Consider the following 14880-nt stretch of genomic DNA (forward strand, 5'->3'; position numbering starts at 1 on the left):
AAAAGGTATGAATGCTTTTGAATTTTTTTGAGTTTTGCAAAAGAAAATTGCTTAAATAAATAATTGTAGGCATCTATGTCATTTGCTACAAAAGATTTTTCCTAAAATGATCTGTTTTCGAGAAATTTCCATTGGGGTATGTAAACTTTTGACTACAAGTGTGTGTGTGTGTGTGTGTGTGTGTGTGTGTGTGTGTGTGTGTGTGTGTATATATATATATATATATATATATATATATATATATATATATATATATATATATATATATATATATATATGTGTGTGTGTGTGTGTGTGTGTGTGTGTGTGTGGTTGAGAGGAGGTATAGGTGCAGTGTACAAAAATGACACACAATATAAAAATACTTTTAACATCCAACATATTTTTCACATGGCAGATAGAAAGAAGTATGTGAACCTGAACTGTCACAAGTTGGGCAATGTGTTGATTTGGTCTGATGCATAGTGCTGAAAGATGTTTGCGCCCAGCGTTAGTAGAACTTTGAGAATAGCTGACACCTTTTTTTTTTTTTTTTACCTTAATACCAGAAATATATCATTTTTTCCCCTGTTTTCCACCACAAAATGCTCATTAATAGGGTAATAGAGTGCTGACCCAACACTACACAGTAGTATATGTTGAGCTTAAAGGTCTTTGTAGTTCTGCTAGCGAGGCTTGTCTCATAGTATTAGTTCAGTGCAATAAAGTCCAACTCTGTTTTGCATTTGTTTTGGAAAAATAATCTTCCTCAGCGTTTTTTTCTTCTAAATGTTAGTTTACCTACACGTAGTTATTTTTGTATTATTACGGAAGGTAAGGTTTTATTATAACATGGATATCTTTAGTTTCGGATAGTTAGGCAACCTGAATTAGAAGAGGCTCTGTTTTGTCTACACATGCTAGTTATGTACAACATCGACGGGATCCCTGGAGCGATGCATTTTGCTACCCGTTAACGAAAAGACTTTCATGGTTGTCTGAGTGAAATGGGAGCCCAGATCTTTCACTCTTCTGTTGGGTTTCAGCAGATTCCTCAGTTCCTGCCTGAACCCCTTGCTCACCATGCAGTACAAGAGGAAATTGGTGGTGGAATTCAGATTTTGCAGCATGATCGCAATGTCGCCAAAGACATTGATAGACAGGTTGTAGTCATCTCTGTTGAAATTTGGGTAGTTGTATTCAGTCCTCAGGATGCAGTAGGTCACGAAGCGAGGGAGGCACAAGGCAACAAAGGTAAAAGAGACAGTGAAGAGAAGCAGGATGGTCCTTCTGACCATGCCTTTGGTGGTAACCCCTTTGATGCTCCTCTGCTGTTCCTTGGTAAACATCTTGCTGGCCTGGGTGAGATGGTATCCAATGAGAGAGTTGAAAACAATAATGAGGGTGAAAGGGATGCCTCCGGAAATGAAGGTGTTGATCCAGACCACCATGGTGGAGAACATGTTGTTTTCATAGAAGCACCTTGGTAAGGTGACGTTCGTCCCATCACTTGTGTAGTTAAACATTGTGACACTGTTGATCCAGTAATCTGGAATTGCCACCAGGTGACAGAGCAGAACCACAGCAAGAATGATCCTCACAGTGGCTTTGGAGTGAGAGAAGTGCATTTTGACCTTTGTCATCCTCAGGACAAGGTAACGTTCTATTGTGAAAACCACCACGATCCAGGTGGAGCTGAACAAGGAGCCATACTCAAGGAAGGTGAGGATCCCACACCAAGGGTAAGCGTGCCAGAAAGGGTGATCTAGGAGAAAGGATAGGGACAGGTCCAGAAGTGCCACCCACAGCAGGTAAAAGCAATCTACAATGGCCAAGGCACTAAGGTAGATTATGGCTGTTTCTGACATCTCACATTTGCGAAACCTGATCATATAGAAGGTGAAGAGGTTGACTGGGGGGAAAAAAAAGAGAAGAATGATCAGGATTTGTTATTCTTTTAAATCATTTTAATTCAATTCAAAGTGATGTACAACAAAAAAACATACTTGTAGTGTTCTGTATATGCTATATATATATATATTGTACTTTATATGTTGGAACATTTCAGTACTGCCCAGCAACTTACTTACGTGTACACCTTCTACCTGGTATATTTGTTTCCCAAAATGATATTAAACAGGGTGGAAATTGGTTAGCTGAGTAAGAAATGTGAGTCATATTAATTGCAGTGTGCCTCCTTGCCATCTCATTTTATTGTGGCCTCCTGGGACATTCCACTATGCAGATGATAAGCAGCAGGTGACATTAACAGGAGTGATATTAAGTGAGGTTGACTGCAGGTGTACATTACCAAGTATTGAGGCATACAGCAGGAGTGGTGTTTGTTATCTGTTTTAATCCCCCTCTGATGGCTTGATTGCTTACTAAATATCTGATTACCATGATTAAAAAAACTTTCCCCATCTGACCTGCAGAACGGATTGAAAGGACATTCATTGCTCATGTTATTCATCTGTCTCAATACTTGCTGGTTAAGTAATAGAAGGCCCTTCTTTCTTATATAATATAAAATCAATACTATAAACATACCTGGAATCCCTATACCAGATAGTATGGGGTAAAAAAACTTCTGAAATGTGACTAGCAGATTTGTAGTTGGCATCATCCAGGCTTTTCAGTAGCCTCAGGCAGAGACATAATCAATACATTCCTAAAACATTAAGAAAGCAGGATTAAATCTGATCTGTAGGGTAGTTTCTGGTATCATTGTTATAATGAGAGCCCAAGGACAGCTATGCTGCTGCCAGTGTTATTTTGCACTGTAAACAAAGTTTATTGTGCTGGTAGACAGTCTGAAAAAAATCTGTGATGGGGAAACATGATATGTACATTGTGAACAATCTCAGTTTTCTTATATTTCTGCTCATGCTTGCAGGATAATGAATAAAGTAGCGATTCCCTCAGGACACAGTAGATTGAAACAGATATCCTTGGGAACAACCTTAATATATCTATGTGTGTGCAAGCTTGCAGAACTCTGTTTTATATATGTGTTCTTTGGTGTTTGTTAAATGCTTGTGATTCATATACAGTAACTTCTGAATAACTTGTTGGAATATATACACCGCTGTGCAAGTCTTAAACATTTTGCATTTTTCTACTCTGATGCATTATGAGCATCAACAATTTACTCAAAGCCTCCACTAGTGTTTCTACTATAATAACAACCTTGACTTGTATAAAGAAAGAAAAACACTGAGTGAAATAACAAGCATCAATTGATTTTCAAGATGTGGTAACCGAAGCATAATCAACCACTACAGAGAAACATCATTTGTAATTGACAAACTCAGGACTGGAAAACCCAAAAAGCTGTCGAACAAGGATGAGCAATACTGGCAGAATTGCACAGCAGTGGATATTTTTATATATATATATATATATATATATGCTTTCATAATAGTGGTGGTACATGCACAGCTGCTACATTAACAAAGCTTTCCCCAATGAATACTGAAATCACCATCTCTCTGGTCATTAATTATTCTACGAGCATAGTCAATTGCTATGTTGGGTAAACACCCTTCCATTTATTCTGATTGTTTTATTATGTTTGCCTTTTGTGAACCATTATTTCAACAGTAAGCTATTTCAGTCACATCATTTTGAAAAACCTATTATCTACTGTGCTGCTGAGAATGTGTATCATTCTTTTAAAAAAAGGTAAATCTTAAAGAACAACATTTATTTTTTTTATGAACATGAAATCCCCCTGGTTTGCACTGTCTACAGCATCACCACACAGACATGCTGGATGATAGAGGCTTTACAGTAGTGAAGATGGATGATTATAAAAGGATTGGATGAAACATTAGAAACCTCCATCATACTGTGTTACTGTCAATACAGTGTGGAGCCCCAATGGCAGCGAAGCACCATTGATTAGATGTGACAAATCTGAAAGGCATTTTAATTGTTGTGAAAGAAAACGACATTCCTGACACTTGCCTCTTATCCCTGGGGGTGGAAACATGATGCAGTCTGTTCTCCAAAAGGCCTATAGAGACATAAGCAATGTGTGCAGTCTGAGTGCCTACTGTCTGCTCTGTAAGTATGCAAGATGTGCTGTCTTGCCCATTGTGAGATTTTGTATTAGTTTTCTTTTTTCCATTTGCTATGATTCCTCAATGTTCCTAGTCTCTATTCTTGACACATATAAAAAGTAAGCATCCTTAAATAAATCATGCCATTTCTTACCATTTAACACATTTTGTACCATTATTAATGGGCCTCTCTTTTACCGTGCTTGGAATCGTTCGATTCTTCACTGTTCACGTTAATTCAGGATATGCAGCTATTTCAAATCCAACACTACAGGTAAAGTGCTGAATCCTGGGACCTTTGCTGTAGGTCACATGGTCTGATTGGAGCTGGATCATTTGAGTGTGATTGAACTATAACAGATAATAAGGGAATACATACTTTTCATTTATTGTGTTGTCTTTGAGATATCTGCATATTCCAAATTGAAGTATAAAATAAAAATGAAAAAAAAAACAAGCAGCTCTTCAGCAGAAGAAAAGGGGTGCAATACTAATGTTAAAAACCTTGCAGACCCTCTTTAAAGAACTTTAGATTTCTGTTATTAACCTATAAAGTGAAATGGCTTCTTGCTTCCTCTTATATACAGTACACACTCCTCATTTAACTTGTATACATGCTCCCTAGTGGCGCATCCAATAAAGGGGCTCTGCATGGAGTGTAGGATGCCCCTACAGCCTGGAGATCGCAGGTTTCAATCCAGGCTATGTCACTGCCGACCGTGACCGGGGGTTCCTAGGGTGCGGCGCACAAATGGGCGAACACCGCCCGGGTAGGGAGGGCTTAGGTCGGCAGGGGAATCCATGGTTCACTGCGCACCAGCAACCCATTACAGATAGGTCACCTGTGATTCTGCAGTGGAGCCATCAGATCTGTACGAAAAATGATAGATTGGCAGGAACACGTTTCGGAGGACCCATGTTCCAGCCTCCGTTTCCTGAGACATTGGGGGTTTGCAGCGGTGAACCTGGATACTGATAATAACTGGGCATTCCAAATTGGGAAGAAAACCTGGCTAAAAAAAACCTAGTGGCGACAACTAAATTTAAAAACAAACTTAAAAAAAAAAAACTACATGATGACATATGGCCATTTCAATAAAAAACCAAAAACCTGCCATTATAGTTGGAATTTGCAAATCCTGTTTTTTTCTGTTTTTTATGACAACGGTTGATTTTCTTTTTACATTGCATTGTTTTCTATTCATTGTATTTTTTAAGCCTGTGATTCAACTTGAAAAATGAATTTCATTAATAACCAACATGCTGTGTGTATTGTAATGATTTTCTAAGTAGTACAGATTTCAATAAGCTTTTAGAGTGGCTACTATTGTTATTGTTACTTCTCTTTCATAGTTACTATTATTATCATTAGTAATACAAAAATAACAAAAACGATATAGCTATACTTCATATAGTGTACTTTCAGAATTGCAGACAATCTAATTTAAAACCTGGACGATATATATAAGCTATATATATATATATATATATATTATATATAATATAATAACATATATTGATGAATGCTATTATATAGGTACTGTATACAATACTATATATGTACAGTATATATTAATTTTATTAATAAATATAATTTTTTTCTAATTACAAAAACAAATTGAAACACACAATATATTTAGTAATCACTAGAACATGAATTTCAAACAAATATCTAAACACAGAAGTAATCTGCAAGTTAAAATAATTCTATCTTTCTAATTATCCATCTAGAGAAGTTTCCACTTATTTATTTAAAAACCTACAAAATACTTTCATAGCCTATCCTGGAAAGCTAAACATCACTGAATAATCTTAGGTGCAGAATTTCAGAACATTCACCTACCTTTGCAATATACAACGTCACATCTCTATTTTCACCTTGACGAATACATCAAGCAGCAGGTAGTAAAACACATCTGTATACTAGGTGGTGTATTGGTCACTAAGGGGAGAAATGATTACTCAGAACAGTAAGTGCCTCTGTGTAGATTAGGGTTAGGATTACTGTGGGGAGGGATTTCATAAAAGCAATTGCCAAAATCTTTAAATACACACAAGGTACACACTCTTATATAGAGTTACTCCCACATTTAAAATATATAACTTCCCTATATATATGGTGAACATAAATGTAAACTTGATATATATATATTATGATATATAACTTGATATCGTATTATATATATATATATATATATATATATATATATATATATATATATATATATATATATAAACTTTTATAAACTTGTTTGTCAAACAGCCTTTGTCAAGAGAAATTATATGATGCTTCTGAAATTATTGGAAAAAGTGACAAAGAATCAAAGAATTTTAGGAAAAATCTTTTGTAGCAAAAGTTTTGCTTTTGTGGATGAGGAAAAAAGTTTGAAGAAATAGGATGTCTACAATTATTTATTTCAGCAATTTTTTTGCAAAACTGCAAAAATGCTAAATTAAAAGTATTCACATTCTTTGCTGCTATGATAGTATTGTCTGCAAGCAGCTAGAAATTTCAATATGACAATTCAGAACCTAATTCTAGAAACGACTAGAAAATGCTGGATTGTAGGTGAACATTCTTAGGATGAAACAAAAAAATCAAGCTTTTTGGTCACACTGATAGTCGTTACGTTTGGATTAAGTCTGGTGAGGCGTACATAGAAAAGAACACCATACCTACTGTCAAGCATGGAGGTGGTAATATCCTATGAGGCTGTTTTTCCTCTAATGGCACAGGAAATTTAGTTCCAGTACATGGTAAAATGGATTCCATAGCATACCAAAAGATATTGAACAATCATCTGAAACCCTTCGCTACAAAACTTGATTTAAAACGCAACTGGATGTTCCAACACAACAATGATTCAAAGTATGTACTTCAGAATGGTTAAAGAAGAATAAAATCAAGGTTCTGGAATGGTAGTCGAAGTCCCGATCTAAATCCAATTGAGAATCTTTGGTATGAGTTGAAGAAGGCTGTGCACAAGTGAATTCCTCAGAACTTGAATGAACTGGAACAATTTTGCGTTGAAGAATGGTCCAGAGTCACTAAAGAATCATGCCAAAAGTTCCTTGACAAATATCCTAATTGTTTAAAAGATTGCTGAAAGTGTCTCAACTAGCTATTCATTTCATTTTCCTTGTAAGGATATGAATAGTTTTGAATTAGCATTTTAATTAGTGCAAACAAAGCTGAAATAAATAATTGTAGACATCTATTTCTTGTTTTCCTATAATAATTTGTTTTCGAGAAATCTCTAGAAATTACACATTTCAATTGGGGTATGTAATCTTTTGACTGCAACTGTATATATATAATTAACATTGGACATGGATTCTTTTTTATCTTCGGTAATTCTGAATCACTGTTGTCTAAAGCAGGGCTTGCCAATGGATGGCTATTGATTCATAAATGGTTCATTGAGCTAAAAAATAGAACTCTTCTGAATGATCCTATTTCAGTTTTTTAATAGGCTTGAAAAGAAAACAGCTGAATCTGTAGTTTTAGGGCAATGTACTGTGCAGTCAAAATGCAGCATATTGAGCTTGTGTTCTGAACAAGCAGTGTTGAATGGGCAGAAAACTACTGCAGCAGTGTTCTAGTGTATTTCCTACTATTAAATTTAGCGACATATATATATATATATATATATATATATATATATATATATATATATATATATATATATATACACACACACACTGAGTGTACAATACATTAGGAACACCTTCCTAATATTGAGTTTCACCCCCTTTTGTCCTCAGAACAGCCTCAGTTCCTAGGGGCATGGACTCTACAATATGTCAAAAGCATTCCACAGGGATGCTGGCCCATGTTGACTCCAATGCTTCCCACAGTTGTGTCAAGTTGGCTGGTAGTGGATCTCTACTCCGAATAGCTTGTTCCATCTCACCCCACAGATGCTCAGTTGGATTGAGATCTGGTGACAGGGCAGGCCACTGCAGTAAGCTGAATTCACTGTCATGTTTGTGGAACCATTCTACCATTCTGCCCATGCCACAATCCTAGCCTTGTGGCATGGGGTTTTATCCTGCTGAAAAAAATCCATTAGCAGATGGATACACTGCTGCCATGAAGGGATGCACCTGATTGGCAATGATGTTCAGATATTCTGTGGCATTCAAACGTTGCTCCACTTTTATCAAGGGGTCCAATGTGTGCCATGAAAACACACCCCACACCATCACACCACCACCACCAGCCTGCAATGTTGACACGCGGCATGATGGATGCATGTACTCATGTGGTTTTCTCCATACCCTAGTCCTCCCATCAGCGTGAAACAGCGGGAACCAGGATTCATCAGACCAGGCAATGTCTTTCCAATCCTCCAGTATCCAGTGTTTTTTTTCCTTAGCCCACTGCAACCACAATTTCTTGTGTTTTGCTGAAAGAAGTGGAACTCTGTTAGGTTGTTGGCTACCATACCCCAATCGTGTCAAGGTACGACGAGTTGTGCATTCTTTCATGGGTCTTTTGGCAACAATGTTGTACTGGACTGTCAGTTGTCTCCTGTTCATCTACATTGATTGAATTGGATATAACAGATTACATCAATAAAGGAACATAGCTTTCACCTGGATTCACCTCGTCAGTCTATTTCATGGAAAGAGCAGATGTTCCTAATGTTTTGTACACTCAGTGTGTATAAGTAAAAATAAGTAGAAGCCTTTAGGTGAATTTCACATGTTTTGATTGGCTCTTGTAATGCTGAAATTTCCATATTTCCCAATGACCTATTGTTATATATATATATCCCTAAATATGCAAACTCCTGACTAAGGGCAAATGTGAAGATGAATACCAGTGCATGCTGCACACACAAAAATACATTGAGATTCAAATCAGGCATATCCCATTTACTATTTCATCTTAATCTTGGACCATTCTGTAATGAAAAAGTGACATACCACATCTTGTTTCCAGAGATAGAAGAACTGAAGCCTGTTTCTGAGAATTAGACAGGGGAGAGGCTATTACCTCAGATCTTGAAGAATGTCAGTGGCCACAGAGCAGACCGGACCTGGGTTTAACGACTCGTTTGAAGGATGGCACCCCCGGCAGCACAGCACCCTTGATCACCATACTGGAGCATTGCTTGAACTCTGACTCTGATTGCACTTTCTGCAGCATCTGCAGTGTTCCAACCTCGCTTACCTTCTGGGAGATGACTGCATGCTGACAGGTACTTTAAACAGGTGGCTGCTTAATAGAGATGCAGCAGTGCTTTAGGGTATTTGTACTATTTAATCATCTTTCACTAGTGTTGAAGAGTAAGAGGGGTTGACTTCTTAGTACAAGTCTTACTGTGCAAGCCATGCTTTTTATACAGACATCAAGTCCTTTTCATCTGAAGTATTTTACGTATGCCAAACCCTACAGTATACCTCTTGGTTCCAACGGTACAAGCATGTACCCAATAGAAGTGAGGTACAAGCTTCCCTGTTGATACTGCTGTAATCACGTGGTGCAGGGGAGAAAACAAGATTTATTCAGGTAACAATTATATTTTTTTAACACAGCCCACAGTGTTGTAAATGCTGTGCCTCTAGTAATCCTGCTTTATCCCACTCTTCTAATTCACATATGCTGTTTCAACATATAGAAACATAATTTAGATGTGATGTTATGATGTCAGTCCACCGAAAGCTTCAAACATGATGTAAAACTACAAGAAACTAAGGGCCCAATTGAATTACATTTAAAATGATACATACATTGACATAAAATCCAGTTAAAAGCAAATTGGCTGGTGATCTGTGTTCATTCAGTCAGCTGGTGATCCGTGTTCATTCAGCTGGTGATCTGTGTTCATTCAGTCAGCTGGTGATCCGTGTTCAATCAGCTGGTGATCTGTGTTCATTCAGTCAGCTGGTGATCCGTGTTCAATCAGCTGGTGATCTGTGTTCATTCAGTCAGCTGGTGATCCGTGTTCAATCAGCTGGTGATCTGTGTTCATTCAGTCAGCTGGTGATCCGTGTTCATTCAGTCGGCTGGTGATCCGTGTTCAGTTGACTGGTGATCCGTGTTCAATCGGCTGGTGATCAGTGTTCATTTAGTCAGCTGGTGATCAGTGTTCAATCAGCTGGTGATCCGTGTTCAATTGGCTGGTGATCCGTGTTCAATTGGCTGGTGATCCGTGTTCAATTGGCTGGTGATCCGTGTTCAATTGGCTGGTGATCAGTGTTCAATTGGCTGGTGATCCGTGTTCAATTGGCTGGTGATCAGTGTTCAATTGGCTGGTGATCCGTGTTCAATTGGCTGGTGATCAGTGTTCAATTGGCTGGTGATCCGTGTTCAATTGGCTGGTGATCAGTGTTCAATTGGCTGGTGATCAGTGTTCAATCAGCTGGTGATCCGTGTTCAATCAGCTGGTGATCTGTGTTCATTCAGTCAGCTGGTGATCCGTGTTCAATCAGCTGGTGATCTGTGTTCATTCAGTCAGCTGGTGATCCGTGTTCAATCAGCTGGTGATCTGTGTTCATTCAGTCAGCTGATGATCCGTGTTCAATCAGCTGGTGATCCGTGTTCATTCAGTCGGCTGGTGATCCGTGTTCATTCAATCGGCTGGTGATCCGTGTTCAGTCGGCTGGTGATCCGTGTTCAGTGGGGTTTGCTGTTGATTTTCAGAGTGTCTCCCTTGTTCCTGGTTCTTGCTGTGTGTTTGGAAAAGTAGGAAGAGTAGGAAAACATATGCTGCTAAAGAAAGACTTGGCTGAAAAGGGCAATGTTTGTCCAGAATAAAAACCAAGAATTTTTACCAATTTGGGCACAACTGTCTATTTCCACGCTGTATTCTGACTATCATAACTCTAGATAGGGTTTTGGCTCCTATATTTTTTATACAGTACCACACCGTACCATGTACCAGCCAGATAGAACCTTAGCTCACAACCTTAATTAAAATCAGTTGGATTAATCATTCTAATCATACAGTAGAAGCTTTGTTTTGTTGTTGTTGTTTTCCCTGGTTAAATCTACAGCTAAACAGTTTAGTTTGAACTCCAGGAAAGCAACCCTAACCTTTGTCAACTTATCCTGTACAGTTATCCCTTACACTGTAACATGTAAACCAACAAGTTGTGGAAAAGGTAGAAAAGAACATGAGCATGAAGGAGAGACAAAATATTTTTCTACTTACTTTTTTTTTAAAAATATGTTCTCTCCAGCTGCCAGTACTGCAGATGATTTCTGAAAGTCTTCAGAAGTTCAAGTTATTCCTCCTTAAGATTAGTGTTTATCCAAACAAAAAGGCATCAAGTTCATTTTGCATTTCAATTGCAGCATCCACATCCATTATATGTCTCCATTATCCAACAATACGATTAACCTGGCTCTTCAGTGAGTAAACAAGAAACAATTCATCTCCAGATGAACTGGTTAACATGCAGTAAAGTGGGTGGTATTAAGGTGTAACAGCAACTAAGCTTCTGCTGTGATTTGTGGATTATCGTGTCTTTTATACTAACTGCCTTGTCTCTAGGCACAACCACAGTTCTTAGGTCTCTTTCAGAACTTCAAGTATGTTCACACAATGTTTCTGGAGTTAAGCCCATGTAATAACCTCTAAAGAAATGGAAATGGAAATGATTTCACTTTGGTGAAAATTGCTTGATAGAATTCGGGAAGCGAGGAAGGGTCTCTTGTTGGAAATCTTGTTATCTTTCTAGAGAATAGGGCTCAGGTGGAGTTATTTAAATGTTACACAAAGCATGTTATTGTGGAATCAATCTCTTTGTCAGATCAGATTATGCCCTTTTGTCGATCCAGTGCTAGAATTACACTGGCGCATGCTCACGTAATACAGCACAACAGTGACATCTTACTGTACTACTCTGAAAAATGATGAATGTCAATGCTCACTGTCACATATAAATAAATATATAAATACAAAAAAAAGTGATTTTGCATTAAGTATGGCTTGAAAGTTTAAAATGATTTACCAACCATAAAATGAACTACTTTACAAGGACCGAACACTGATTATAGCCTGGCTCTAGATTCTCACTAGGCAGTTTCTCAGCAATGTGTCTTAGGTTTCATCATCTTGCTGTGCTGCTGCAGTGCTTGGTAAGCAGCCTGTGGGCTGACCCACTCTTTTATTACTGACAAGGCAAGACAATGGATTGTACAGTAAATAACATCAATGGAAGCATTTTAAAAATAGAAAAAGAAACCTGAGCTAATCTATTCCTTACCTCATGCTCTGCTCAACAGTGAGGCATCTACTTGCTCTACAAATCACTCAACTGGGAAAAAAAGGATTGTTAAGTAGTTCTCTATTTCCATGGTTATATATTCAGTAGCCCAAACAATTGGAGAATAGAACGTGCGATTCGCACCTGATTTCATCCAAACTGGATGAGCAGTTCAGAAAATGATAAGCGTGGTTTCATAGGATTCTTCATCAGGCTATTCAGGAACAGGGTGTATATATTAGGGTAAATAGCACACTGAGTCAAGGTGCTATATAGCAAATCAGCAACTATACAAGACAATTATTGTTATTATCTCAAATGAGACTTTATTTTTTCTGTAGCCATCTATTGCTAAACACACAAATGCTGTTTAAAAATACTTTAAAGATGCCTTTTGTGTAATTAAACTGAACTGTGTAAAATGTTTATTGTTACCTTGTTTTTAAATGACAGTTATTGAGTTAACAAAAGTAATGCTTTTGCAAAAAAAAAAAAAAAAAAAAGAGGAAAAAAACCAAGTACGCAAATAGAAATTCTAATAAAAGTAGTCAGGAATAGATACCAGGAATGTTACTGGCATTTTAAAACCATAATGTAGAATTTAGAAAAAAAAAAAAAAAAAAAAAAAAAACAGGAAAAACTCAATACAAGTGAACTATTGTATTTGGTTAAATATTTATAAATGTAACAAAACTTTGATCTGATAAACATGGTCAGTTGAACATAAAAAGAAGCAAGTGGTTTTCCAATGGAGATGTGCTGTATCTACTATTTTAGAAAGGTGTGCATGGTAACACAATGATTGAAGCAGACACAGACAGGATCATGACCATCACTGACTGCAAGGAGCACAGCTTGTAAACACTTCTCTTTTTTTGTTATGTATAAAATTAAGTAAAGCACGAACACAAAACAAGTTGGAATGATTCAAAACCTTACCCTATATACAAGGCATAATAAGACAATTAAATGCAATCACACATCTTTTAAATAGACCTCATATCAGTTCAGTATACACACTTGTGGTGGAGAGAAGTACCCTTCCACCATTCCAGATAAAATGGCATCACTGTTACCATTTCGTATGGTCTGACCTTTTTAAGGGAGAGATGTTGAAATGCATCATTCTTACACATTTGGTTGTAATAACATAAATGTAGTTATTTTTAAAATAACATTGTTACAATGTTAGCTATACATCTATGGACTTTAGAAAGGAAATAGTCTTAAACAAAAACACAAATTAATAGCAGTGCAATATTATTTGAGGACTTTGTCATGCTTGACACAAGCCAATAACACACTTGTGCCAAAGTAAACATCTGCACATTATTGACTGGACAATAAAATAAAAGAAAAAATAAAACATAGGATATATATATATATATATATATATATATATATATATATATATATATATATATATATATATATATATATATATATTTTAAAAGCATCCTAGAGCATAGCAGGGTTGTTTTTTTTTTTAACTGGGAATTGAGGCAACAGCATGCCTTATACAGCATAATATAATACTTTAGTTAAAAGCAAATAGTTTACTAAAAGCCAAGGAAGAACAGTGGATTCTTTATACATCAAGACTCGAGAAGTCTAGACAAATGTACATTAAATTGTTTAGATAAAAAAAAAAACAAGACCAAAAAAGGGATAAGTAAACAAGCAATTACTATTTACATTGAATAAAGACATTTCATCTTTATAATTCCTTCATATTCCCCAGCCCCTCCCAAAGAAAAGCACCCACACCTCTTGGTCAACCAGTCCTTTAGTTATTCTCATTTAAACAGATTTCAGGTGTTTAAAGACTGTGGCAATGGTTGAAATCACTGGAAGCTGTACAAGTCTCAGGTACTGGGAATTTCCCTTTTTTATTTTAGGCAAAAAGTCATGGCACTGGAAGCTACAAGGGATTCACCTGAAGAGCACAGTCTGTAACTGAACAAACAAGGGAGGAGGGAGGTGGCTTTAGAGGTTGTCTCCAGGCTGGTACTGTGGCTCGGTCGCGGTGAAGTAGTCTTCTAGGAAAGCCTGCAGATATTCAAAGGTGTGTCTTTCTTCGGGGTCCTTCTTCCAACACTGGACCATAAGCTCGTGGAGTGAGCTGGGGCAGTCCTGGGGACAGGGCATCCTGTATCCCCGCTCTACCTGTTCTAGCACCTCGCGGTTATTCATTCCTGTGCAAACAAGAAACAGCTTGATTTGATATTGAACTGTAATGGTTCCATGTAGGTTGATTCAGTGCATAGCATCAATATGAATGGGGGGGGGGGGGGGGCACAACCAATATTGAATGCAAATGTGTTCATCTACAGTGCTAAAATATGCACAGATAAAAAAAGTGAACTTAATTAAAATAGAAAAACCCTGTAAAATCTATATTTATGTGGTGAATAGAGGTGTTGTGATCCAATAGTTCTTTAGAAGCTGTGCATCTTTTATAGGAATGCACAAGCAAGGGGCACGATAGTGGGCTGCCCATGAAGCTGGCTCGACCCTTAAAGCAGTGGAATGGAAACGTTTGCAGAAAACCATGACCATAATGCACATCTCAGCAGGTCATGCTGCATTGGGCTTGCAGACAAGTGAAATGTATGGA

At 37.3% G+C, this 14880-nt stretch overlaps 2 protein-coding genes across 7 annotated transcripts in view; both read right to left on the reverse strand.

The window, feature by feature from the left end:
- Window positions 1-322: 322 nt before the first annotated feature.
- Window positions 323-5972, reverse strand: LOC121316603 (probable G-protein coupled receptor 139). The gene is made up of 3 exons (XM_041251649.1): window positions 5887-5972; window positions 2530-2650; window positions 323-1891 (listed from the first exon to the last, which is right to left on the reverse strand). Exons 2-3 carry the CDS (start codon window positions 2603-2605, stop codon window positions 900-902), a joined length of 1068 nt encoding a protein of 355 aa, XP_041107583.1. The 5' UTR covers window positions 2606-2650; window positions 5887-5972; the 3' UTR covers window positions 323-899.
- Window positions 5973-13719: 7747 nt separating this feature from the next.
- Window positions 13720-14880, reverse strand: part of LOC121317572 (tyrosine-protein kinase Fyn) — a 74426-nt gene continuing 73265 nt past the window's right edge. For all 6 annotated transcript variants that reach the window (XM_041253653.1, XM_041253654.1, XM_041253648.1 and 3 more), the window contains one exon: window positions 13720-14458. In XM_041253653.1, coding sequence (XP_041109587.1) covers window positions 14250-14458 — 209 coding nt within the window. In that variant the 3' untranslated portion in view covers window positions 13720-14249. The remainder of the gene's footprint in view (window positions 14459-14880) is intronic.

The sequence above is a fragment of the Polyodon spathula genome, chromosome 6 (genome assembly GCF_017654505.1).
Source record: "Polyodon spathula isolate WHYD16114869_AA chromosome 6, ASM1765450v1, whole genome shotgun sequence".
Taxonomy (NCBI): Eukaryota; Metazoa; Chordata; class Actinopteri; order Acipenseriformes; family Polyodontidae; genus Polyodon; species Polyodon spathula.